The sequence below is a fragment of the Sturnus vulgaris genome, chromosome 16, assembly GCF_052056855.1.
Source record: "Sturnus vulgaris isolate bStuVul1 chromosome 16, bStuVul1.hap1, whole genome shotgun sequence".
NCBI classification, from domain to species: Eukaryota; Metazoa; Chordata; class Aves; order Passeriformes; family Sturnidae; genus Sturnus; species Sturnus vulgaris.
Window position 1 is genome coordinate 1,957,621 of NC_142258.1, and position 27,921 is coordinate 1,985,541.

General features: G+C 47.1%; 1 protein-coding gene across 2 annotated transcripts in view; it reads left to right on the plus strand.

The window, feature by feature from the left end:
- The first annotated feature begins 10,401 nt into the window (after positions 1-10,401).
- The window catches only part of LOC106863785 (voltage-dependent T-type calcium channel subunit alpha-1H), a 115,602-nt gene continuing 98,082 nt past the window's right edge, over positions 10,402-27,921 (plus strand). For both annotated transcript variants that reach the window (XM_088174233.1, XM_088174234.1), the window contains exons 1-4: positions 10,402-10,508; positions 12,053-12,186; positions 15,677-15,774; positions 20,472-20,631. In XM_088174233.1, coding sequence (XP_088030359.1) covers positions 10,416-10,508; positions 12,053-12,186; positions 15,677-15,774; positions 20,472-20,631 — 485 coding nt within the window. In that variant the 5' untranslated portion in view covers positions 10,402-10,415. The remainder of the gene's footprint in view (positions 10,509-12,052; positions 12,187-15,676; positions 15,775-20,471; positions 20,632-27,921) is intronic.

Here is a 27,921-nt window from a genome sequence, read left to right on the forward strand (position 1 = left end):
GGGATTTATATCTGAGAAAAGGAGCTTGGCACAGACAGCCCCGAAAAGTTCAGCCCGAGGTGGGAATTGCTGATTGGAGCTCGTGTTTGTTGCTGGCTGTGCTCAGCCCGGAGCTCTGGGAGCCCTGGGATTCCTCCAGCTTTGATTCCAAGCCTTGTTTTAGCTTTGCTCTGTTACTGAGATGGGGAAAAGAAAAAAACCCAAAAACCTGATTTGGGTTGTTCTTGCTGCACACAGAATTCCCCATTTCCAGCTGGAAGCTTGGAGTGATTCCCTCTCGGAAATCCCACCCCGGCAGTGTTTTTTAGAAGGGGGAAATGCAGATAATGAGCAGCGCCCTGGCAGAACTGGAGAAATTCAGGTTCATCTTTGGTGGGTCACCAATTCCTGTCCTTCTTTGCTTCCTGGGAATTCCTCTCCTGCTCCATCACATCCTCCCCTCCTGCTGCTTCATCCTCACCTTCCATTTCCAGCCCTGCCCGCTCTAAACCCGGGTGAAATCCGCAGGAAAATGTTGGTTTGAGTGCTCTGCTGGATTTGGGCCAGCTCTGCTTGGATTTACAGATGTGCTTGAGCCGGGACTAAACCCTAAATGCCATCACTCAGGGTTGCAGCTCAGCATTAAAATATCCATCAGTGCTCAGAGCAAAATTCTGTTCCCCTGGGGATGCAAACACACGGGAAGATGGGACAGACCCTCAGGATTCCCATCCCAATTTAAAGCCTGGCTCATCCAGGCCTGCCTGGGACCTGTTGATCTCCAGGGAAAACATCCCTGGAATTTTATAACTGCTTATAAACGACGTTTTTGGGTTTTTTTCCCCATAATTTTAAGACACCAAACCTGGCGTGATCCCTCCCTAAGGAAACACCCCCAGCCCTGGCACTGCCCCCCTGTGCCGGCTGCAGCTCCCTGAGCCTCCTGCTAATGAGCAGGGCCTTAATTAGTGGCTTTAATTGGCAGGAGGAGGGAGAGGTTGCTCCCAAATTCCTCCTGGATTCACCCCCATTTCTCTTTGCTCCTCCTGTGCCGTTTGTGGCGGCGCCTGCAGAGGGGCAGGAACCTCCTGCCAGGGAATCCTGGCGGTTCTGAGGGATCTGAGGTAGGAGAAAAGGGAAAAGGGTGGAAAAAGGGAATTTTTTCACCTCTTTTCAGCTCCCACACCTCTCTCCTCGTGTGGCACCACAGCCCGGCTTGTTTGGGCTGCAAACGCTGCAGGGGGAGATTTTCAGGAGTTTTCTTTTATTGCCGTGTGAAAAGAAAAAAAAGGTGGGGGGAAAAAAACCAACCCAATAAATTTCTCATTAATTAACTTTCCCATTAATCCCGAGCTTTAGGAGTCTTTTGTTTGCTGGGTTTGTTTACAAAACCTCCCGGAGCCGAGCTTCCCTTGGAATAAATGTTGGGGTGGAGCTCGGATCCTTTCCAGGATTTTTGGGGAGGATTCTGGAGAATCCCACGTGTCGGGAATGGGAATGGATGGGACAGGGAGCAGCCACGGGGCCCTGCTGCTGTTCCTGGGGAGAAAATGATGGATTTTAGATGGGAAAAAGGAGCCCGGGATGTTGGATTTTGGATGGGAAAAAGGAGCCCGGGATGTTGGATTTTAGATGAGGAAAAAGGAGCCCGGGATGTTGGATTTTAGATGGGAAAAAGGAGCCCGGGATGTTGGATTTTGGATGGGAAAAAGGAGCCCGGGATGCTGGATTTTAGATGAGGAAAAAGGAGCCCGGGATGTTGGATTTTAGATGAGGAAAAAGGAGCCCGGGATGTTGGATTTTAGATGAGGAAAAAGGAGCCCGGGTGGGGCCCAGGTGATTTATGGACCAAACTCGCGTGTTTTGGGCACAGATATTTGGGAATTGTGGTGTAGGAAAGCTGGGAAGGAAATCCCATCTCCAGCAGCATTTTTTATCCCAGATTTTCCCCCTCAGGATGGGTTCCTGTCCTGCTCAGAGCCACCCTGGTGGGATGTGCATCCCCCTTTTCCTGGAGGTGCAAACCTGGAAATCTGGGTTAGAAACTGCACGGCTGAGCCTGAAAATCTGCTGGGAATTGGCTCCTGTCCCTGCAGGGTCCCGGCTGCCCCTGCACAGGGATTTTGTGTTCATTTTTTGGGATGTTCCAGCTGGAGGCTGAAGGAACAGAGAGCACTGCAGAAATCCAGGCTGCTGCGAGCTTCTCCTGGGGCACAGGTGGCTCCAAAAGTTACTTCCAAGGATTTTTTTTAATTTTTTTTTTCCCTCTTCCCACTATCCTGGTCCCAGAGCTGCTGTGGATCCCGTTTGGGGTGAAATTCCAGTCCCTGTGATACGTGGAAAGACTTTTATAACTCCTAAGAAATTAGTTATTAAAGTAATTATGCATTTATTTAGCGTTGATGTGCACGGGGATAATTTATTTTTTTTAAAGCATGCACGTTGAAACTTTAAACTGTTGCTTTATTTATTTTATAAAACCTTAGGATTATGCACTTCATACATATTTATGTTGTAGCTTCGCCTAATTTTGCCTCTTTGTTTTGTATTTAAATGAACTCAAATTCTTCTTGCACCTCTCCAATTCAGGGCTCCTTGGGGGTTTTTGATGAAGGCTTCCAGACTCTTCATCGCACTTGAATTTCTCTTTTTTTTTTTTTTTTTTCAGAGTGTGTGTTTGAGCCATTTGGGCACGTTTTAAACTTTGAGATCAGTTCTTGTTGGTTCAGGGGTTTGGATTTATCATTTATCGCTGGTAGCTTTGCGCTTTTTACTTTGTTTGCAAGTTTTGGCTCCATTTATTACAAAGCAGTCCGCCTCTCTTTTTAATTTTTTACGAGCACGATAAATGTGAGGCATTCCCTTTTTTTTTTTTTAGGGTTTTTTTTTTGGTTGTTGTTTGGTTTTGGGGGTTTTTTTTGGTTTTTTTTTTTTGTTTTTTTTAATGAACTATTCTTTACTTTTTAATTCCTTGTTTCAGCTGGGTGATGGGAGAGGATTCCCAGAGGTGAATGGGGAGCGGGGTGGTGTCCCTGGAATTTGGGGATGCCCAGGGAGGCAGGATGCTGCTGTGGAGCACAGGGCTGGGGGAATCCATGGATTTCTCCTGCTTAAATCCAGATGTGGTCCGTGCACAGCTGGGCTGCGGGACCCTGCTTGGATGCTCCACATCCCATAACCTCCAGAAATTTGGGATAAAACCAGCCCAGTCCTCGGTTTCCCTGTATTTATCCTTCATCTGCTTGGAATTTATTCAATTATTTCTTTTTTTATTGATCCTTCCAATCCACTTGGAATCTATTTGTTTATTTATTGATTGATCGAGCCTTTCAATCCACTTGGAGTTTATTTATTTATTTGTTTGTTTATTTATTGATCCTTCCAATCCACTTGTAATTTATTTATTTGTTTATTTATTGATTGATTGATCCTTTCAATCCACTTGGAATCTATTTATTTGTTTATTTATTTACTGATTGATTTATTGATCATTCCCATTTACTTGGAATTTATTTATTTTTTGATTTATTTATCCTTCCAACCCAATTGGAATCTCCCAGCCCTCACTGTGCGTTTATCCCAAATCCCTGTCTCCACTCTCCTGGGAGGAGATTCGGGACCAATTCCCTGTTTTTGGGGTGGGTGGGATGTAGGATCTGGGATACCCGGCTGTGCCTCATTCCCTTTGGCACTCGGGGATAAAAGGGAATGAATATAAATACAATTATTAATTTATTTTATAATAATTATTATCTTTATATATTGTATATAATATATTTTATTATATAGACTATACAGTATCGTATATATTATTATAATTATAGATCTTATAGATTTTATAATTATATATTATATATAATATATTCTATTATATATTATTGTAATATATAATATATTGTATTTTTATAATAAATAATTCTATTTATTCTATAATAAATATAAATAGAATATAGAAATATAATAATATATAGTACCATATATATTATATATATTTTTATTATACATAATATATTATAATAATATATTGTACTATATACTGTTATATTAATATAGTCTATTTTAATTTAATAATAATTATTTTAATAATAATGCATAATTGTTTATTTTATAATAAATATAAATACAATATATTTTTATAATAAATAATTCTATTTATTCTATAATAAATATAAATATATTAATTCTATTTTTTTTTTTTTTTTTTTTTTTTTTTTTTTTTTTTTAAATAATCCCGGGGGAGGAGAGGATGGGCTGAGGTCCAGGGTCTCCAAAATCCAGCACGGGAAGGATTTTCCAGCTGTAATTGAGGAGAGGGCGAAGCCTGGTCCCAAATGTGGGGAAGGGGGAGCTGGAGCCATTCCCTGGATCCAGAGCAGCCGCACATCCCTGTCCCCACATCTGCTCCGGGCTGGGCTGGGGACACAAATACCGGGAATTCCTTGTCTGGAATCCACAGGGGAATCCCGGAGGGAATCCCAGGGGGAATTCCCCGTCCGGAATCCCTCAGGAGAATCCTAGAGGGAATTCCCCGCCTGGAATCCACAGGGGAATCCCAGAGGGAATCCCAGGGGGAATTCCTTGTATGGAATCCACAGGGGAATCCCACGGGGAATTCCTTGTCTGGAATCCCAGGGGGAATTCCGTGTCTGGAATCCCGCAGGGAATTCCACTCATTCCCTTTTCCCCCCGGGAATGGCTCGGGAGCTTCCACAAAACCTCTGGGCTGGGGGAGCAGAGGCAGCTCCAGGATTTCTTTTCCCAGTTTTTCCCTGGCTCAGGGTGACAATTTTGGGACCCGGTGACATTTGGCTCCGTTCTGTGCTCGCCCTGCCTCCAAAATCCCATTTTCTGGAATGATTGCCGTTATTATTGTCCCTTTTTGTGCCCCCTTGTCACCTCTTTTAGCCATCGTTATTATCGCAATTATTAATTATCATCTTTGTAATTATGATCATTATCAGCCCTGCCATTTTCCCTATTATCACGTCATTGTTGTGTATTATTATGGTCTGGTGTTACGCCCTTTATATTATATTTATTTGATTTTATTTGGTTTTATTTCCATCCCTTTCCCCCCTTTTTTCCATCCCATTTTCTCCTCTTTTTTTCCCCTCTTTCCCCCCTTTTTTTTTTTTCCTTTTTCCCTTCCCAAGTTCCCCACCCGATCCCGCTGCTCTCGGAGGAGCAGGACATTCCCGGAATATTTCTGGAATTCCCAGAATATTTCTCTGTGTGTGTGTGTATTCCGTGCATTACTCACATCTCAAACTTCCCTTGGCTGCTCCTCCCATAAACATTTGCTTTTCCTTGGAACCAAACCGGGATTTAGAGCTTTGGGATTTTCCTCAGCAGGATAGATCCATAATAACCAGGATCCCGTCAAATCCCGGGGGTTAAAATCATGGGTTAAGTCTCCAAAATCCCCTGAGTGGCTTAAAAATAATAAGATTATGGGAAAATAGTGCCTTGATCTTGCTTCTGTTCAGTTCCTGGGTGTCAGGATTGTGGCTCCAGCCTCTCTCCCATATGGGATGAGAATTTGGGGATTTTTAAACAAAGCTGCTCCCTCTGGAGCACTTGGGAAATTGGGAATTGTATCCTTCATTTCATGGGATGAAAAATCTGGATTTGTCATAGTGGTGATGATATCCTTTTTTTTTTTTTTTTTTTTTCTGTGTTTATTGCAGGAATATTTATAGGATTTGGCAGAGGGATGGTGCAGATCCATAATAATCAGGATCTCACCAAATCCACCGGGAAATAACAGGTTAAAATCCCCTGAGTGGCTTAAAAATAATAAGATTATGGGAAAATAGTGCCGTGATCTTGCTTCTGTTCAGTTCCTGGGTGTCAGGATTGTGGCTCCAGCCTCTCTCCCACATGGAATGAGAATTTGGGAATTTTTAAACAAAGCTGCTCCCTGGGAATTTGAGCAGAGAATTCTCCATTCCAAGGCACGGGATGAACGCAGTGGATTTGTGACATCCCAGAATTTCCTTTTTGCTGTGATTATTGCAGGAATATTTGTAGGATTCGAGGGATGGATGGTGCAGATGATCCCCATGAAAATGAGGAAGGAACTGCTGGAATTCTGAGCTGGACCCACATCCCAGGAGGTTCCACTGTTTTATTTGGAGTTGGGAAGTGAACAAAGGGAAAAAATCAGGGATGGGGCCTGGTCTGTACTGAGGGAATTTATCAAGAGATTTGGGGATGGAGCTTCCAGACAAGCCAGGCTGGGAATTCTTCTCCCATTTTTCAATTAAAGAGAAATTTGAAATTTTAAACGAGGATTTTTGACCTCCAGAGCAGGGAAATCTCCTCAGCACTGCAGGGATGTGGAAAGGTTGAACAAGGAAGGTGGGGAAGCCCTGGCACAGATTCCCAGAGAATTTGGGAAAAAATCCCTGCAAGTGTCCATGGCCAGGGCTTGGAGCAGCCTGGGATAGTGGGAAGTGCCTAAAATTGGAATGGGATGAGCTTTAAAAATTCCCCTTCCAACCCAACCAAGTCCGTGCTCTGAAACCCTCCCAGAAACAGGAACCCTCCCGTGGTTTTCCTGCCTAAAATGTGGGAAACTGCTCCAACACATCCTTGATTTCCCAAGGAAATCCCGAGGATTTTTTTTTTTTTTTTTCAAACCGAGTCAAGGCCTGGCAGCTGAGCTGGACCAGCACAGATGGGAAAAGCTGGGCTGAGGCACCTTGAGGTCACCAAAACTCCTCATCCTCCATCCCTGCTCCTTGCAGGGAGGTGATAAATCCATAAATCCCCTCTAAAACTGGCAGGGAACACCGGCAGAGCTTCTCCAGGAGCAGCAGGAAAGGAGCTGGCACCGGCTGGGACCAACATTTCTGGCAGAACCTGAGTTTTGTGGTGCTGCTCCTAAACCCGGGACTAAATCTCAGCCTAAGAGCTCCAAGAAACCCCTGGGAGCCCCTTCCCGAAGGAAATCTGGGAATTTCAGCTCGGCCCAGATGTTCTGAGATATTTTTCCCTGGAATTTCTGCCGGAAGAAAAAATATCAAGCCAACCTTTTGCAATTCTTTGTGCCTCCAGCCCGGATCCCCCTTTGGATCCTTCCCTTCCCCAGGATTTGGGAATTTGGCCGAGCTTTCCCGAGCTGTTGCCATGGGAACAGCCGAGTTCCCGGTTTTTTTGCGGAGTCACGGTTTTAGGGGATTTGCCGGGAGGATCCCGGTGCCAGCGGCACACGAGGAATTTGTGCCATCCCTCACCTTCCCTGCAAAACAGCTGGAAAACAGCTGGAAAAGCGCTGTGGGAACATCCCCGAGGATGCTCTGTGGGAATTCCCTCTCCAGTCACATCCTTGCTCTTTGTGCTGCTCCAGGACTTTTTTTCCCACCTTTTCCTCCCTTTTTTTTCCCCCCACCTTTTCCTCCCTTTTTTTTTCCTCCCCTGAGAGTTTTCCCATCCCACCACAATCGGATTTTTCAGCCTTGATGGATGTTCCAAGCTATTCCAGGCTTTGGGAATGTCCTTCCTAATCCCAGCATCACCCCCCCACACACCCAGGGGATTTTTTTGGGATATCTCCATGGGACTGCCTGCTTTGGGACACTCTGGAAAAGCAGGAAATCGGCGGCTCAATCCCAATTTTTGGGGCAGTGAACTGAAATTCCCGTCGTTTTCCACCAGGAGGGAGCTCAGCCCCATTAGGGCGGAGCTCTGGGAATAATCCCACTCCCCAGTGCGGGATTTCCCTGGCATTTATCCAACGGGACAATAAATCAGGCAGGAGCTGGAGGTGCAGGAGGGGCTGAGGAAGGACGGGAACATCCCTGGGAATCCCAGCCCCGAGCAGGAAATTCTTCCCTCCCCTGTTTCGTTCTCCATCCAAAACAAAACTCTTCCCACTGTGGATTTTCCTCCACTTTTCCAGCCTTTTCCAGCACAAGTTTTCCTTTTCTTCCCCTTTCCTTCCCCTTTTTTCCCCCCTCCCTTTTCGTGCCTCTTCTTCCCCTCTTTTTCTTTTTCTTCACCCCCCTTTTTTTTTTTTTCTTTTCCTTCCTTCCCCCCTTTTCCTTTCCCCCCTCATCCAAAGCTCTGGCAGAGCCTTCCTTTTTCTCTTGGAAAATCCAAACAACAATTCCTCTGCCATCCTAAAACCCCAAATTCCAGCTTTGGGGTCACAGGGATTGGGGACCTGCCTGGTTTTTAGGAATTAAGGATCTGATTTTAGCTCCGGGGACAATTTTTCTCCTGCTGGTGATTATTTAACCATAAAAAGCACTTTTAGATCAGTCAGAAGATGGGGAAAAAAAGGAATTTTTGGGGGATGGGATGAGCAGAGCACCTGATCAAAGGTCCAGGAGCTCCGCAGAGCCTTTGAACGGTTCCAAATCCACAGGCTCTGATTCTGGGGACTTTAAATGGAAAAAAAATCTGCAAATATAATAAAGGAAATTTATGCAGCTGCAGGAGGTTTGGGAATAGCACAGGAGTTTTGTTTCTAGGGAATTTCACGTGGATCTGATCACTCCATTGAAATATTGGGAATGGGATCTGGCTGTGGCTGGGATTTTTTGGGTAGGATTTGGGTGTTGGCTCTGTGGGGTTGGATATCCCTGGGCTTCCAGTCAGGGAAAAGCATCCAAACAGCTCCTAAAGGTGGGAGAAATCATGGAAAGGAGGGAGAAATTAAACAAACGCTGGAATTTCAGTGATGGAAAAATCCCATCAGGAGCTTCTCCTGCTTCACTCCCGGGGTGACTGGGATTTTATTTCATTTATTTCTCAGGTTTCATACATTTATTTCCATTTTAGACAAGTGATTTTCCATGTCTGCCCTGTTGGTTCCCAGCTCTGAGATATCTCCAGCTCTGAATTAAATTTTATTTAATTACATTTTTTTATTCAATTAATTTTGTTTTTCCCATTAAACCCCCTCTAAAACAAGAATTGGGTTGGGATCAGATTTTAGGGAAGTGCAAGATTTGACCCCACTGATTTTTTTCCTTTTTTTTTTTTTTTTTTTAAATCTGGATAAATAAGAACATGCAAAACCAGTTTGAGACTGCAGCCCTGATCTGCTGCAATAAATTTTCTCCTGGAGGGATAAAATCCCAGATAAAACATTCCTAAAGAATAAACATGGAAAGGTTTTTATTCAGGACCCCGAAGAGAATGCTCTGCTTCTGAAACTCTGCTGTTATCAGAAATAATTCCATGTCTGTGCCTCTCTCTGCCTGCCCCAGGTGTGGCTTTGGAAGCACAAAGGTTTATCCACATCCAGATGTTTCCAATTACTTTCCCTGCAAACAGTTCTCTCGTTCCTGTTTAATTTGTGGAATTATTCCGGGTTTTTTGTGGGATTTTTAATTGTCCTGCCAGCAGCAAACAGCAACTTTGGGCCTATTTTGCGCTGATGCAAATCACCACTTCCTACTTGGATCAATTAATTAAAGGTTAATTGAGCGCTGGTGGATCCTGTAAGGAATATGAGGGAATTCTGGAGATGTCCAGCTGGGAGCCCTTCCCTTCTTTTTCAGACCCTTTGGATCCTGAATCCCAACATTCCCATCCTTGGCCCCACCAGCTTGGATCTGTTTTGTCTTTGTCCATCTGACATTGCTTGGGGTGTGGGAATGGGGCTGGGATGAGGGAACCCCATTCCCATCGGGATGTGGATCTCAGAGTGGAATTTGTCATTCCTTGAGGTGTAGGGAATGAAAGGATCTCATTCCCATCGGGATGTGGAGCTTGTGGAATCTGTCCCTTCTGGAGATGTGGGAATGGGGCTGGAATGAGAAAACCTCATTCCCATCAGGATCTCAGATTGGAATCTGTTCCTTCTTGGGATGTGAGAATGGGGCTGGAATGAGACAATCTCATTCCCACTTGGATCTTAGAGTGGAATCTGTTCCTTCTGGAGATGTTGGAATGAGGGAACCCCATTCCCACTGGGATGTGGATCTCAGAGTGGAATCTGTCATTCCATGAGATGTAGGGAATGAAAGGATCTCATTCCCACCGGGATGTGGATCTTGTGGAATCTGTCTCTTCTGAAGATGTGGGAATGGGGTTGGAATGAGAGAACCTCATTCCCATCGGGAACTCAGATTGGAATCTGTTATTCCTTGAGATGTGTGAGAATGGAGTTGGAATGAGAGAAGCTCATTCCCATTGGGATGTGAATCTCCGAGTGGAATCTGTCCCTTCTGGAGATGCAGGAATGGGGCTGGAACGAGGGATCCTCACTCCCACAACTCCAGAGGGGACCAAGGAGCTGCTCCCTGCTGTGGCTGGCGGTGCCCTCGAGCTGCTCTCCCGCCGTGGGGCGATTCCCTGCTGCTAAATCCCGGGATTTGGAGAAGGGGTTTGGGTGGGAGGAGGGTCCGGGTGCGTTCCCTGGGTGTCCCCTCCCCAAGCTGTGCTGTCCTTAACGCGCTGGCACCTGGTTCGAGCACGTCAGCATGCTGGTGATCCTGCTCAACTGCGTCACCCTGGGCATGTTCCAGCCCTGCGAGGACGTGGAGTGCCAGTCGGAGCGCTGCACCATCCTGGAGGTGAGACCCCGGCCCCAAAACCCCGCCCCGGGGGGTGGCTGCTCTGGGATGTGTTTGTGGGATGTGTTTTTGGGGTGGCTGCTCTGGGGTTTGTGGGGTGCAGAGGTGAGGTGACTATTCTGGGATTTGTGGGATCCATTTGTAGGGTGGCTGCTCTGGGGTTTGTGGGATCCCTTTGTGAGGTGGCTGCTCTGGGATTTGTGGGATCCCTTTGTGAGGTGGCTGCTCTGGGATTTGTGGGATGCATTTTTGGGGTGGCTGCTCTGCGGTTTGTGGGATCCATCTGTGGGGAGGCTGCTCTGGGAGCTGGGAGCCCCACCGTGTTCCTTTTCCCTGGGAAAAGCTTTCCCACAGGGATGAGTTTTCCAAAGAGTCTTTCCAAAGCCTGGCCTGTGGCCCAAAGGCCGGTTGGGATCTGTCCAAGTCAGATCCTTTCTCTCCATCCTTCACAAGGGCAGGGGGCTCGGAAGTGGGAGGTCAGATCCCATGGGCTGCCATCCCTGGAGTGTCCCAGGCCGGGCTGGACAGTGGGAGGTGTCCCCCCATGGCAGGCTGGCACTGGATGAGCTGTGAGGTCCTTTCCAACCCAAACCATTCCAGGATCCCTTCCATGATCCCTGCTGGGATTGCTCTGTGCCACGGGGCACCAGGGACTGCCTGGACCCCTCCATTCCCTTTTCCATCAGGGAATCAGTGTGGGATGAGCCCATCCCTGCTCTCCTCGGGACAAGTGGAGTTGGGAATTCTGCCCCGTTGGTCACCCCGAGCTCAGGGGACACCAAATCCTGTCCCCTCATCCCTCCTGGCATCCCTCACCGCCCACCAGAGCAGCTTTGGAAGCACCTCCTGGGCCATCTGCTGTGTGGGCAGCTCCTTGGCTTCCTGCACATTCCTCAGGCTGGGAAGGACAGAATTCCCACACACTGGGATCCTCCCTGCAATCCCAAACTGGTTGGAAGGGACCTCAAAGCTCACCCAGTTCCATCCTTATCCACACCTTCCCCATCCCAGGCTGCTCCAAGCCCCCTCCAACCCGGCCTTGGAAATTTCCTGACGGGTTTTAGGCAGGAAAGGGCTGGAAATTCCTCAATTTTCCATCCCCCTGTCACAGCCTGCGGGAGGGATTGGACGTCAGGATGCGAGGCGGAAAAGCCTGAATTTGGATTGTCAGTAATTAAACGAACTGAAATGATGGAGCGAAATTCCTGTGTAGCTTATTAAGGGGAAGTTGATTAATTAAGACAAATCCTTCTCCAGCTCTCCTGGAGCCCCTTCAGGTCCCGGAAGGGGCTCTGAGGTTTCCCTGGATTCTCTCCAGGTGAGCAGCCCCTGGCTCCAGCCCTGTGATATTCTCGTGTCTTACCAGGGATGAACAAAAGCTGGGGGCTCTTCCCGAGCCCTGGAATGAGCCAGGAGCTGTGCCAGGGGTGATTTTGGAGTTGTCAGGTGGCACTTTGGTGACAGGAACACGGAATGTCCCCGTGGTGGGAGCGAGCAGGGCTGACTGAAATCCTCTTTTCCCGCTCTGTTTTCCTGCTCTCCAGGCGTTTGACGATTTCATTTTCGCCTTCTTTGCCGTGGAAATGGTCATCAAGATGGTGGCCCTGGGCATCTTTGGGCAGAAATGTTACCTTGGAGACACCTGGAACCGCCTGGACTTCTTCATCGTCATGGCAGGGTCAGTGCCCGCCCCATCCCCTTGTCCCCAGAGCAGGAAAATCCCAGGGAACCAAATCCTGGCTGGTTTTCAGAATTCCTTTATAGGCAGAATCTCCCAAATCTGATTTTTTTTTTTTTTTTTTTTTTGATCCTCACCCCAAAACCACGCTGGGTTTGGGGGTGGGTTGTGAATACCAGGCGGAGCTGGGGGGGTTTGGAGCAATCCTTTGATCCTAAAACATCCTGAGCTGATCCACAGCGTCCCAGCCCTCCAAAAAAACAAAACAAAAAAAAAAAAAAAAACAAAAACAAAAAACAAACAAAAAAAAAAAACCAAAAACCTTTCAGCCCCACTCCTGCCCCGTGCCACCAGCAGAGTGAGGCAAACAAGGAGAACCCAAAAAAACCCCCATAAATCTCAGTGGGAAAAGCTGGCTGGGAGTTCACCCAAATTCCAAACTCCTCCTGCTTTACAAGTGAATTCCATCTCCCCCAGCTGCTGGTTTGTGCAGGATGTGTTAATAAACAGCTCCAAGGATGATCCTGTTGCTTTTGACACCACTTCCCTCACCCCCACAGGGAATTACCGAGTAGAGTAAAAAGCTTGGCAAAGCTCAAACTTTTTTTTTTTTTTTTTTCCCTGTCCCCCAATCTCAATAAATAAATGGCTTTGGAAAGCCCAGGCTCTCTCCTACCTGCTCTGTACATCCTGGGAAGGGATGGAAAGCTTTAATTACTGCCTGACTTCTGAATTCCTGCGTTCCTAATGACCAGCCTGGGGTTAATTAAAACATCCTTGGAATATGTTGGGGCGTTTTTTTCCCCTTTCCATTAATGCTGTGCCATCTCCCCTGCACTAATGGGGTTTTGTTGTGCTCGTTGTTATTTGTCTGGAATACAATTAGGAACGGTTTTAGTGCTCTGAATAAAACATGAGCTCTCCTGAGCGGAGCTTCCTCGGAACTCGGGTGCAGTTCCAGCCCGAGAAGGAACATCAGGGACAGCAAAAAACAAACAAACAAACAAAACCAACCCTTATTATTAATTATTTTTTCCTTAATTATGTTTTCCTACAAAGCTGCTGCGGTGTTTAAGGCAGGGGAAGAGCAGGGAAAACTCGGGATCAGGAGTTTGATCAAGGAGCTGAGGGGGTTTTCCCACACTGGATGTGTGGGATGATGTTTCCCCCAAAACCCAGGATTGGGAGAACCCGTGCAGGCTGAAGGGCTGAGCCCTCTGCTCGTCCTCAGGGGCAGCTTCAGCACTGGGAATTCTGTTGGAATGAGGGGGAAAAGTGTCTGGGGAGGCCATTTGGGAGCTTCCCAAGGTTTTTCCTCACCTTCCATGGCTGGAATGTGTTTGAGGAGGATGAAAACAGCAGGAGACGCTGCTGCAGGAGTGGAATCACTCAGGCTGGAGATGAGAAGAAAAAATCCCTTCCCTGGCTGATCCTGGGCTGTCTCCAGGTGGTTTGGGAGGATTTGAGCCATACCTGGGATATCAATTCCCACCTTCCCTGGTGGTTTGGGTGGATTTTAGCCATGATTGGGATATGAATTCCCACCTTCCCTGGCTGATCCTGGTCTGTCTTCAGACAGTTTGGGTGAATTTGAGCCATACCTGGGATATTTCACACCTTCCCTGGCTGATCCTGGGCTATCTCTGGACAGTTTTGGTGGATTTAAGCCTTACCTGGAATATCAATTCCCACCTTCCCTGGTGGTTTTGGTGGTTTGAGCCATACCTGGGATATGAATTCTCATTTTCCCTGGCTGATCCTGGCTATCTCCAGGTGATTTGGGTGGATTTCAGCCATACCTGGAATATCAATTCCCACTTTCCCAGGTGGTTTTGGTGCATTTCAGCCACACTTGGAATATCATTTCCCATCTCTCCAAAGAGAGGCTGGAGCTGGGAGTAGCCCTGGGGGAGGAGGAGCCGTGCCAGGGGTTGGGATTCCCCTCTCTCAGCACCAGCACCCCTCAACCCAGCACGTCCTCCCCAACCTGGAGCTGCTTTTAGCAGGGAGCTCACCACTGGAATAACAAGGCTGGTTTTTCCAGCCAGGGGATGGATGTGCTGAAGTTATTCCGAGTTTTTGGGGGTTTTTTTTGTGGTAGGAAGGGAAACAGTGATTGGCAGAGCTTTGTTTGCCCCGTTCTGCCTCCTCCTCCTCGGAGCTGGTTTGCCTCAGCAGCAGCTCCAAAGGGAGCAGGGGAACTCCAAAATAAACACAGCTCCTGCCTCCAGCACAGGCTGCGGCTGTGGCTGAGGTTCCTTCCAGCTCCCAGAGTCCTTTCGTGTTTTCCTTGCCTCAGAAATGTTCCCTGGAACGTTTCAAGCCCGGTGGAACTCGTGGCCTCTCCGTTTCCCCGGGGGCAGGGATGTTCAGGAGAGCTGGAACCGAGAGGTTCCTGGTGCATCCAGCCCCTGGAGACATCCCAGCCTGCCAGGATTGGAGGTTTGGAGTTTTTGATGGCACAAAACATCCCAAAGCCTCGTGCTCAGTGGGAATCACCCACTGAGTGCAAATCCAGCCAAAATTCCCAGCTCCAGCAGGTTTCTCTAGGGCATTTCCAAGGGATTTGGGATTTACAAGCTTGGCATCCTGGTGCAACCAATCCCTGGAGACATTCCAGGTTCCCAGGACTGGATTTGGATTTGACAGCTGCAGGTTTGGAAGATTTTGATGGCACAAAACATCCCAAAGCTTTGTGCCTCCCATTTTCCAGTGTAGGGAATCACCCACTGAGTGCCAATCCAGGAAAAATGTTCAGGGAGGAAGAATGGAGGAGAAAATGTTCTTCATTCTTTAAAAAAAAAAGCAAGCAAATGATTTGTGCATTTTGTGTTCAGGTTTGGTCATGGGAGGAGAGAAAAGCTGGGGTGCAGCTCCTTGTCCTGGAGAGTCAGGGAATCATGGAATGGGTTGGGTTGGAAGGGACCTTAAAGATCATCTCATGGCAGGGACACCTTCCACTGTCCCAGGCTGCTCCAAGCCCCCTCCAGCCTGGCCTGGAACATTCCAGGGATCCAGGGGCAGCCCCAGCTTCTCTGGGAATCTGTGCCAGATTCCACCCTCCCAGGCAGGAATTCCTTCCCAATATCCCAGCTAAATTTCCCATCTCTCACTGTGAACCCATTTCCCCTTATCCCATCACCACAATTCCTGCTGGAGTTTCCCTCTCCCACTTCCTTCACATCCTAGAAGGAAAATCCTCCTTTCCAAAGTGTTCCCTGTGCCAGCAAAAGCTGGAAAGGACCTTAAAGCTCATCCCATTCCACCCCTGCCATGAACAGGGATAACTTCCAGCATCCCAGATTGCTCCAAACCCCATCCAGCCTGCCCTGGGACACTTCCAGGCACGTGGAATTGCATCCACAGGAGGAGCTGGAAGCACGGAATGGGTGGATTTGCATTCCCGGGATTGCAGGCAGCGAAATTTTCCCGACTGAGGGAACGGTGACATCCCCGTGGTGAGTCCTGTGCTGTTTTCCTCCCTGGGCAGGATGATGGAATATTCCCTGGATGGACACAACGTGAGCCTCTCTGCCATCCGCACCGTGCGCGTCCTGCGGCCCCTGCGCGCCATCAACAGGGTCCCGAGTGAGTGACGGCACCGGGAAAACCGGGAAACCTTGGGAATGAACCCCTGCTCAGACTGGGAAAACCGGGAAACCTTGGGAATGAACCCCCTGCTCAGTCTGGGAAAACCGGGAAACCTTGGGAATGAACCCCTGCTCAGCCTGGGAAACCTTGGGAATGAATCCCTGCTCAGCCTGGGAAACCTTGGGAATGAATCCCTGCTCAGCCTGGGAAAACCGGGAAACCTTGGGAATGAACCCCCACTCAATCTGGGAAAACCGGGAAACCTTGGGAATGAACCCCCTGCTCAGTCTGGGAAAACCGGGAAAGCTTGGGAATGAGCCCTGCTCAGTCTGGGAAAACTGGGAAAGCTTGGGAATGAGCCCTGCTCAGACTGGGAAAACCGGGAAACCTTGGGAATGGACCCTGCTCAGTCTGGGAAAACTGGGAAAGCTTGGGAATAAACCCTGCTCAGACTGGGAAAACTGGGAAAGCTTGGGAATAAACCCTGCTCAGACTGGGAAAACTGGGAAAGCTTGGGAATAAACCCTGCTCAGACTGAGAAACCTTGGGAATAAACCCTGCTCAGACTGAGAAACCTTGGGAATTAGCCCTGCTCAGACTGGGAAAACCGGGAAACCTTGGGATTGAACCCCTCTCAGAGTGAAAAACCTTGGGAATGAACCCTGCTCAGCCTGGGAAACCTTGGGAATGAACCCTGGTTAGACTGGGAAAACTGGGAAACCTCGGGAATAAACCCCACTCAGACTGGGAAACCTTGGGAATGAACCCCTGCTCAGACTGGGAATACTGGAACACACACACACACCTGGATTTCTGAGCTCAGTCTGGGAAAATTAGAAATCCTTGGGAATAACCCCTCCCACACCCGGGTGTCTGCTTTGTGTAGCTAATGAGAGGAAATTAATTTAATTTTTAAGGGCGAGTTAGAGATCATCATTATCACAATCGATGTCAGCAGAGGAGCAGGGAATTGACCCTCGGAGCTGTTTTCCGAGGATTTTGTGACTTTTCCATGGAAAAAACTCCCTCGGGGTGCAAATCAAACAATGTTCCTCCTAAAGGTCACTGCCAAGAGGAATCTTCTTGCCCTGCCGAGTTTGTTTTCCCTCCTCAGCCACTGAAGATCTTTCCAGGATTTTTTTATTTGGGATTAGCAGCTCAGGAGCTTCCCGTGCTGCTAAAACCCCCAGGGAGGGTTTGCTCCACGTGAAACAAAATTGGGATCATCCTGGGTAGGAAGTTCAAGTGGCTCCTAAATCCATTTTCAAGTGGTTTCAGCTGCTTGGCTTCTAAATCCAATTTTAAATGCGAGTCCCCACGTTGGAATAATTCCCTGCTGGAATCAGCCAGCTGCTGAGCAAGGTGCTCATTCCACAGCAATTCCATTTCCAACCCAAATCCACTCCAATCATTGTATGGAAATCATAGGGATCCTGGCAATTAAAAAAAAAAAAAAAATATTAAAAATAAAAGGGATAATTCCTGTTCTTTTTGCAGTGAGCCAGCCCCACATCCTGCCTGGATTCAGCACATCCAGGGACAGCCAAACAACCTCCCCCAGAAGGGATTTGATTCCAGGCAGATGGATGTTTGCACACCCAGGAGCCTTGGAAATTTCTCCCAGAATTCCCAATTCCACAGAATTTTTATTTTTTTTTTTTCTGGAAGACAAGGAATGAAATGAGTGAATTCCACAGCGAGGTCTTTAGTTAAAAACAGCACCAAAAAAAAAAAAAAAATTAAAATAGAGGCCAAAAGGAGCCGTGGAATCCTTTGGAGTTTTGTTTTCCTGACGAGGTTTTGTTGCCAAGGTTTTGGAAAGCACAACACCAAGTTTCCCTCTGGAATTTGGGGTTCTGGGATTTGGGGCTCAGGGAAGTTTCCCTCTGGAATTTGGGGCTTCTGGAATTTGGGGCTCAGGGAAGTTTCCCTCTGGAATTTGGGGTTCCAGGGAAGTTTCCTTCTGGAATTTGAGGCTCTGGGTAAATTTCTCTCTGGAATTTGGGACTCCTGGAATTTGGGTCTCAGGGATGTTTCCCTCTGGAATTTGTGCTCCAGGGAAGTTTCCCTCTGGAATTTGGGGCTCCAGAGATGTTTCCTTTTGGAATTTGGGCTCTGGATAAATTTCTTTCTGGAATTTGGGGCTCTGGGTAAATTTCCCTCTGGAATTTGGGGCTCCTGGAATTTGGAGCTCCAGGGAAGTTTCCCTCTGGAATTTTTTGAACCGGGAAAGGACCTGAAAGCTCACCCCATTCCCATGGGATTTCCATGTTTTTCCTGCAGACAGGCGCTAGGAAAGATCCCATTTGTGATTAATTTTGTGTGGGGTGAAATCCTTGGGAAATCCGTGTTTGTGCCTGAGGAGCCGGGCTGGGCTGGCCCCACCAAAGGAGATCGGATTCCTAAAATTATTCCCAGAAATATCCCCATCCCTGGAGGCCAGATCCAACCTCCACTTTTTCTTTTTCCTCTTTTTCAACCCCATCCCCTTGAACATCGGGAATTTTGCTGTTTCACACCGAAATATTCCAGAATCTGTGCGGAAGGGGATGGGAAAATCCCGGGATTTTGGTGGATTTTTGTTGTTCTGTTTTCCATGGGGTCGGCACAACCCAACCAAGAGATTTCCTTGGAATTCCAGCCCATCCCAGCAGCGCTCTGGGATTTGGGGAATGAGATTTCCCATAAGATCAAATCACAATTGGATTTCAAAATAAATAAATGCAGGTGCTAAATCCAGGGAAAATCGAGCTGGAGATGGATCCCTGGGATTCCTGGGCTCTTCCAGGCACAATAAATTCACCCACGGGATTCTCCCAGCTCCAAGCACTTTGTTAAGGAAAGAAAGAGGAATCCTGGCCAAGAAAAATATCATTTCTATTAGAAATTATTCCTTCCAAACCACTGGAAAAATAGAATTCTTGTAATTTATTCACTTGGCAGGAGCTGGAGTCAGGGATTTTTTTTTGTTTTTTTCAGCAGTGGTCAGTGGGTTGGTTTTTATTTTTTTTTCAAATCTTTTTCACTGCTTTATTTTTATGTTTGTTTTTGTATTTGTTTATATATTTATTTTAAAATTTATTTTCACATTTATTTTTCTATTTTTTGTTTCTTTTTTATTTCTTTTTCTATTTTTACATTTATTTTTACATTTTTCTATTTATTTTTACTTTTTTTTCTATTTTTCATTTATTTTTCTATTTCTTTTTACATTTAATTTTCCATTTATTTTTCTATTTTTATTTCTTTTTTATTTCTTTTTCTATTTTTCTATTTCTTTTTACATTTCTTTTTCTATTTCTCTTTACATTTCTTTTTCTATTTCTTTTTCTATTTTTATTTCTTTTTCTATATTTAAATTTCTTTTTACATTTCTTTTTCTATTTACTTTCACATTTATTTTTACACCTATTTTAACACTTACTTTTACATTTATTTATATATTTAATTTTCTATTTAATATCATTTTTATGCGTATTTTATTTTTATTTTTGTTTAATATTGTTACTATTATTTTTGTTATTATTGGGGGGGTTTTTTAATTTTTAATTTTTTATTTTTGTTTTTTTTCTGCTGCGGGGTTTAAAGCAGGCATCCCATGGAATGGGAATGAAAATCCCGCTCCGAGTTTCAGCCCCAGCTCTGCTCTTTTCCCGTGGCACACTCGGAATTCCGAGCAGAGCCCAGCGCGGCTGGAACAGCTGGAGAACAGCTGGATCCAATCTCTGGGATGATGCCACCAAACAACCCCAAACACCCAGAGCAGCTGAGCAGGAAAAAAATTCCCTGGCACCGGGAGGGAAATTTTATCCATTTTTGGAAAAATAGAGGGAGGAGATCAGAGAGAGAGGGGGGGAAAAATAATTTAAAAAAAAAAAAAAAAACAAAAAAACGAAAAAAAAAACAGGAAAAAATCCCAGCATGGATCCAGTGGGATTGAGTCTTTGCTTTCCCAAAAATGGATTTCCAGGAAAATGGGATTGGTCCCGAGGGGGTGACAGCGCTGGGCAGGGCCGGGAGCTGCATGTGACAATCCTGGGGAATTCCATGATTTTGTGACAGGACACCTTGGGAATAAACACACCAGGAATTCCAACTTTGGTTGGGAATAAACACACCAGGAATTCCAACTTTGGTTGGGAATAAACACACCAGGAATTCCAAATCCCACTGAGAATAAACACACCAGGAATTCCAGTCCTGGCAGTAGTGCCTGGGAAAGCTGGGATGGATGGGTGGGAATGTTGGGATGGATGGGTGGGAATGATGGGATAAATGGGTGGGAATGTTGGGATATTTGGGGTTCCCACCCAAGGCTCCGTGGTTTTTAGGGGAACAATTTCTGTGATCCCTGAGAGGAGTTTGCCATGTTGACAAATCCATATTTTAACAATTCCTCCAGAGGCTCATAATTCCTGGGAGTTTTTTTTCCAGGAAAAAAAAAAAATGTCCTGCAGTTCTTGGGTCCTTGAACACCGTGGAAAACACCTGGAAAACACCTGGAACTCCCACCCTTTGGGAACTGCTCTTTATTCCCATTTCCTGCCAAAACCCTTTGGCGTTTGCACCTCCCATTTCAACCTCGGGAATTAAAGGGGAAAACACCAAATCCCAATTTTTCTGTGCTGGCTGCACCTCCAAGGTGGGGACGGGGATTTTTCCCGATCCTAAGGCGATTTTCCCTTCTCCCCCAGGTATGAGGATCCTGGTCACGCTGCTGCTGGACACTCTGCCTATGTTAGGCAACGTCCTCCTCCTCTGCTTCTTCGTCTTCTTCATCTTTGGGATTGTCGGGGTCCAGCTCTGGGCAGGGCTGCTGAGGAACAGGTGCTTCCTAGACAGGAATTTTGCCATGTAAGTACAGCAAAAAAATAAAAAAAAAAAAAAAAAAAAAAAGGGAAAAAAAAAATTCTCCACCTTTTTTTTCTTCCTTTTCCAGCAGGGAGATTTTTTTTCTGTCCCCTGCTAGAAAAATTCTCAGCAGGGCTCTGGGTCCAGCTGGGAACTTTGTGTCCGGAAGAAAAAAAAATTAAAAAAAAAATCCCATTTGTCAGCAATTTCCTGAGGGTTTGAGCGGCTCTTTTGTGAATTCCTGCTGCACCTGAAGGACGAGGATGGGAGTGGGGTGGATTAACCCCAGAACAAATCCCCAGCTCTCCAAATAGCTCAGGTCACCGAGCACACCCCAACCCCTGGCAGGGCCTGATGAGCTGGAGATGCTGCTGAAACCCAGAGATAAATCCTTGTCGGGGTTTGGAGATAAGAAACTCGATGTGAGAAGCATTAAAATCATTTAGGCCCAGCTCAGAGCGTGGGACAGGCTTTGGGAACGGGCAGGACCTGGAATCATGGAATTATTGAGGCTGGAAAACACCTCCAGGATCATCAAACCCAACTTTAAAGAGACAAATTTTCATTGGGGCTCTTCCAGGCTGGGTGGAGCAGCCCCTCTGATAATAAACCTTCATTAGGAAACCTTCATTAGGAAACCTTCATTTTACTGAGCCTCACCTGGCACCCCCCAGCCCTGCCCAAGGGATCAATTTAAGCCCAGCCCAGGCTCTTAGTCCCGGTTTTGGGCCGTGCTGCTGGTGTTTGGATAAATCCTGGGCCTGGCTCATCCTTTGGACGCTGCTGCCAGCCCTGGGCTCTTCCTGCTGGGCTCACAGTGGGGTCCTGGAGGTGCTGCTGGAGCTGGGATGGCTCCTGGCTCATCCCAGGCTTTGGGACATCCCTCGCTGCTCCCTGAGCTGGGGTTGTTGTGTCCCTGTCCCTTCCTGGGGTCAGGACAACACCAGGATGAAAACCAAGCGCAGCCAGCAAGAAAAAAAAAACCAAAAAAAAAAACAAAAAAGGGATTTTCCTGGAGAAATCCTTCCAAAAGCTCCTGTCAGAGATGTCAGTGGCTCAGAGGTGAGGAAATGCCCCAGCCCAGCTCTTAGGGCAGCTCGAACTCTGCGAGAGGAGCTGGATCCTGTAATTCCATCTCGGGGTAATCATGTGCTGCCTGCGAGACAGGCAGGGCTCATCCCTCAGGTCCTGCTCCTGCCTCTCACTGCTCAGTCCTGGCGCTTCAGCCTTTCCCTGGCCCCAGCTCTGGAGCTCTTTCTCCATCCCAGCAGAGTGGAAAATCGATGATCCCGCCCTGGCTGTGCTTCCACTCCCGCATCCCGATGCTCCAAACCTTTCTCCTGCATCCCCAGCAGGAATTTGCCGGCTCAACCCAAACCTTCCGAGCCAACCCAAGAGCTGCCGTCCCCAAGCCCAAACCGTGCTGCTCCAGCCTCGCTCGGGTGGTCCCGTTGCTGTAATTAACTCCAGCCAGCCCCTCTCGCTCTCTCGGAGCCAGGTTTTTAAACGCTCCGTGATTTTCTGCAAAGCGGAGCTTTCAAGATGAAGCCCAGGGGAAGCGTTCGCCGAGCACAGACATTTAGCAGCGGTTATGTAATGGCCATTAGCGGCATCAAAGAGCTCGCAGGATTTTCTTATCCGGGCTCGCTCCTCGTCAGGAAGGTTTTGGGATGAGCTGTGTTTGAGGGGAATTGTCTGGGATCGTCTCCTTCCCTTTGGGATGGTTCTACCCCACTCAGACAGGTGAATTTGGGAAGATGTGCCCATCTCCTGTGGTTTATTGTGATGGAAGTTGCTGAATTCCAAACGAATTTGGGGGCAGGAATATTCCAGCTCAATGTCCATGAGGAAAATGTGAGGTTCTCCGAGTTCCTGAGTGCTGCTGTTGGGTTGGGCTTTTTGCATTAATTTTAAACCTGAAAAACGCAGCACTGATCCAGTCCCTGCATTTCCAGCCATCCCAGGTTTCTTGGAGCTCGCTTGGGAAGTTTTAGGGGATCTAGATGGAACTATTCCCATTTTTTTTTTATCGTTTCTGACTCATTCTCTCAACCCAGGTGCCAGGGTATGGTTCACCCCTGCAGCACTCGTTAACACACCAGCAGCAAATTGTAAAGGAGAAAAAAAAAAAAAAAAGGTATGGAATGACCTGGAAAACACTTCAGGGTTACATCTTCCTGCCTTTGGACAGATCGTGGAATCCTGGGATGGGCTGGAAAAGACCTTAAAGATTCTCATTCCACCCCCTACCATGGGCAGGGACACCTTCCCCCATCCCAGGCTGCTCCAACCTGGCCCGGGGCACATCCAGGGATGGGAAATCCACGATTCCTCAGGACACAGAGGTTCCAGGGGGGCTGGGGCTGAGATCCTGGCTCTGATTTCCTTTCCAGCCCTGGAGAGAGGGGAAAAAACCTGAATTATTGGAGGGGTCTCCCCTTGGTGCTGCTGCCAAACCCTCCCAGCTGAAACCAAAACTGCTTTAAACGGAGGATCTGGACAAAATCCAGGGGCCAGCACGGCGGGGTCCTAACCCCAAATTTTCGGGATGAAAGGAGGTGTAAGTGAGCTCCCAAACAGCTGCTTCCAATCCAGCTTTGCCCTGCTGGGTTCTGCCCTGCAGCTTCCTGCGCCTTCAGCTTTTCCCGAGGCATCAGAGGGAAGGACTGACTTTGATTTTTGCCATCATTCTTCTTTCCCCATGGAAACCTTTCCTTTTCTATCCCCCCTTGAAAGCTGCCAGCTCCGAGTACAGCAACTATTTTTAAGTCGAGAGCATTGTGAGAGAAATTTGGGGACTTTTTGGAGGTGCATTGGGAATTTCTACTTTTCTCTCTCTGTCTTTGAGAGCTGTGCTGTTACAGGGCCGGGATGAGGTTATTTAAGGATTTTTAATCGGGATTCTGAAGGAATTTGCTGGGTTGTTGCAGGAATGGGTTGGAACTGGGTCTCTGCTTGGGAGAATTTCTCTCTTCTCGCCCAAAGTGATCCTTCAAAACCTGGGAATGCCGGAGCAGCAGTGCCAGGATGGGCTGTGAGTGATGGCAGGAGATGCTGGCAGTGGGATCTGCAGGAGAAATCCCCCAGGGATGTTTTGGTGGGAAGGGGCAGCAGCTCCTGGCAGGTTCTTCTCCCCCTCCAGCTCCTTCCCACCCTCCTGAGCTGCTCCCGGTGGGAATAAAGGAATTGAGTCAGCCCCAACCTGTCTGGGCTCTCTTCCTGTGCTTGTTGGGGTTTTATTTTTTTTGTTGTTGTTGTTGTTCTTATTTAGAGTTAGGATTGAAAACACGAAGGAGACGAATTTCTCGTGTTCAAGCTTGGTTGTTTATTAAATTTCATCTAAATTTAGGGAGTTCTGCAACACTTCCAGCTACCAGCTGAAAATGAGTAAAATGGAGGAGAATTGAGCCAGTTGCAGGGTTTTTAAAGGCTGAACAGTCCAATAAAGAAATAAGAGTTAGATTATTTATACTTTTGACTCAATAACCAAACTGCTGTGACCTGTAGTGCAGCAAAAACTACAGCCTGAAACCATGAAGAAGGCAGAAAGAGACAACACCCAAAATCCTTTGTCTCACACTTACTGCTGTATTTAAAACATTACTATATTTGAAAATACATTTTCAATTCCCAAACCCTTCACCACGTGAAATCACACACTTCTATTCTAACTCCACACCTGTGATTTTAATCCCATCACTCAAATTTGGGAGCTTTCTCCAAGTCAAAAGCAGCGTTCTCCTGGGGGGGGTCAGTGCCAGAAAACTCAAAACTCTCAGGTTTTTGGGTTCCAACATGCATGGGATGGATGGGTTTGGAAAACTTCCCCTGGGGGAGGATGGAGCAGAGAATAATCCAGTAGGAGTGGGAGAAAAATGGATTTTCCTGCCCCTCTGTTGTCCTTCTTCCACATGGATGTGCCGAGGGACAGAGAAAGGGAAATCCAGGAGCAGGGCTGGGAAAAGGTGGGAAAGGGATGTTAATCCTCTCTGATGGGATAACTGACCCCTCCTGGGGCTTGGCTTCCCCCTCAGAGCTCTCCTGATTAGTGGATTCATTAATTAATTAACAGCATTAATGAGTGATTTGTCTCTACCTGTTGGGCAAGGAACAGGGAGGTCAGGAAGAAGTGGATGGTCCTGGCAGATCTCCTTCATTTTTGGGGGGATATTGGGGATTCCCTCATTCTGCAGCGTTTTTATTTCTTCTTCTTGGTCTCCTTCCTTCTTTCCCTTTTTTGGTTTTGCCAGGGGAAAAAAAAAAAAAAAAAAAAAAAAGGCGGGGGGAGAAGTTTTAAGAAAATATCTGCAATTTTTTTAGTGTTTGCTGCCAGTTTGGGTCCCTTCCCCCCTCCCTGGGTGGTGCTGGAGCTTCCCACAGGAGTGGCTCCATCCCAGTGGGAATGACAGGGAAAGGTTGGGCAGAAAGTGAGTGATTTTGTCATAGGGACAACTTTTAATTTGGAAATCGTTTTGGGGACAGCTGCAAAAGCGAGGAAAGCAGAGGAAAGGGAGGATAAAATCCAGCAGGCAGGAGCAGAGCCCACCCAGCCCTCCCAGCTTTGTTTTCCTGCCCGGATTTTCCTCCCCCAGCCACCAAACTGAGCCGTTCCTCTGCTTCTCCAGGTGTTTTGTGCCCAGATCTTCTCAGTGCAGCTCCTCGGACCCCAGCCCAGGGCTCTGTGTCCTCAGGCAGCCGCTCCTCATCCCAAAACTTCCCAAATGGAGACTCCTGGGCTGCACAGAGCCTCTCACGCTGTGTGTGTGTGTCCCGTTCCAGTGGGATGGGGACTGATCCTGTCCTTTGCCTTTTGGGGGTTAAAGTCACTTCTCAGGTGTCTCCTCTCTGCTCCTTGATCCTTTTCCCGAATTCTCCAGCTCTTCCCAGGTTTTCCTGCACCTTGGTGTGTTTTCCTCCTCTGTTTAGTGCTCCCTCCGTGTGCTGGCTGGTGTCTGCTGCAGCTCTTGGCCCATTCTCCAGCCTGTTCCACGTGGAATTTTCCTCCCAGGGAAACTAGCTGGTGGGAGGGCAAGGAAAAGCCCTGGGGGAAGAAAAAACATCAAAACATCTTCCAGGTTTTGTTTTGTTTTTGTTTTTTTTTTTCTTGAATCCGAGGCCCAGAAACGGCGCAGGTGACGCCAAGGTTTTTATCTGGAGGTGTGAACACAATTCCCGGCCAACAATTCCCAATTCCCGGGATTTGCTCCTCTTCCCTCTCCCATTCCCGAAGCTGATGAACCCTCCACGCCCATCCCAGGTAACTGGGGGATGGAGCAGCCCCAGATTCCCCAGGGCAGTCACCGAGGGCTGATTTCCCCTCAGCTCTGCCCTGCTGCAATTGTTCTCTCCTTAAAGTGCATCCCCTGCTTAGCTCCAGGGTTTTGGGGGAGCAATTCCAAGCAATTGTCTGGAATAACACTTGTTAAAGCCAAATCTCTTCACCAGATAGGGACGTTCAGAGAGAGAGAGAGAGAGATATAAAAATAGAGCTGTCCTGGCTGGAAGAATTACCTGGTTATCTCCTGCCCACATCTTTTACAATGTGTGTTTTGCCTCTCCCTTATCTCGGGGTGATAATGGAGCAGCTCAAGTCCCTGGAGCTCAGGAAAATGGGATCAAGTCGGTTCTGGAGCAATGCAGCTCCCTCGGTTGGAGCCCTGAGTGCTGCAGGCTCTCAGCACGGACCCAGAAATTCCAAATTTGGGGAAAAAAAAAAAAAAGCAATTCCTGCCCTGCTGCAATCCCAGCATTTCCTTCTCCAGGCTGGGACAGAGCCATCGGTGTCATCCAAGCCAGTTCCATCGGAAATGCAGGAAACGCCTGATTTTCCCATTAATGCGGGATTTTCTTTTTTTTTTAATGGAAATCCAGAGGGAATGGGAGATGGGTCTGCTCTTGTGGGAGCTCAGCCCCTCACCAGAGACATCCTGGGGGACAAATTTATTGGGGAGCTGCTCTGCCACCAGGAGAGTTGTCTCCAAATCCTTCCAGAGAGCCCCAAAGCTCCCTGGATTTTGGGGGAGAACCTGATCTGCTGCGATTTTCTCTCCACCTCCTCTCATTTCGTGTTTTTTACCTGCTTTGCTTGGGGGAATTCTGACTGATCTTTACCTGGGGCCTTTCCAGGGTGTGACAGGATTTGATTTTTTAGGGGCTGGAATTTTCACTGAAGGGATCACAACCAGCACCTTTTCCTGCTGCTAAAATCAGGGGTGTCAGGAGAATGAATCCACAAACACCAGAGGTTTGTGTCCAAAAAGGAGACAGAGGAGTCCTTTTGTTTTATTCGAATAAAGAGAGAGGCCATGGGACATTCCCCTGGGATCTCTCAGATTTTTGGAGGATGCAGCCTCCTTTTTATCCCAATTTCCCATCCACATTTCCCTCTCTCTGTTCCCATTTTCTGAGGTCCTTGAGGGGCACAGACTTCCCAAAACCCCTGATACCTGAGATTCCCCTTTAATGTACAGCCCTCCCTTTTCATTTTTAATTCTTATAGAATTGCTTATTTCATATTTCAATATCCAATTTCATTTCTCAGCAAACCTACACTTTGTTTATGAAGCAAATATCTTTTTCCATTCATCAGTCAGTGGAATCCATCCCATTATTTCTTTTATCTCTCAGTGCTGGATTTATCCACCAGCAGCTCCACATTTGTAAGGACAAATTCGACATTCCCCTTGCTAGCACAGGGTTAAAATGTTTCTAAAATCGTGGGAATTGCATCCAATAGATTCAGGGGGTGGAAGGAAAGGTTGGGTCTGGTAGGGCTGGGAAAGGGAACCGGGCCTTGGGAATGAATATTGAGCTTTGTCTGTTCGGGATCATGTGAAGCTGCACCTGCATCATCGTCGTGTGATAAATGAAATGATTGTTAAATGTAACGATTGTTTGGTAATTGAATATAATTATTGTTTAATCGTAATAATCGTGAGAAACGATGCAGTCGTAACAAGAATCATGAGAAATGATATTTGGGGGGGCTTAATGAAAATGACAAGAATTCCTGCTTGGATGAGATCAATGTATGCAATAGAACAGTATGGGTTTAATATTTAATATACAGTTATAGAAGGAAAAGGGTATAAAACCATGTTCATCTCACATCCATGTCAGAGTCAGATTTGGGTCTGCACCCCTGGTTCCCAGAGCTCCTCAATAAAATATAATTTATAATAATATTTATAATCATTCTGCGATTATGTGTTTCAACACTAACACTCTTGGGGTGAAACTTTTCCCCCTCATCCTTTTCCTTCTTTTCCCCTCATCCTTTTCATCCTTTTCCTT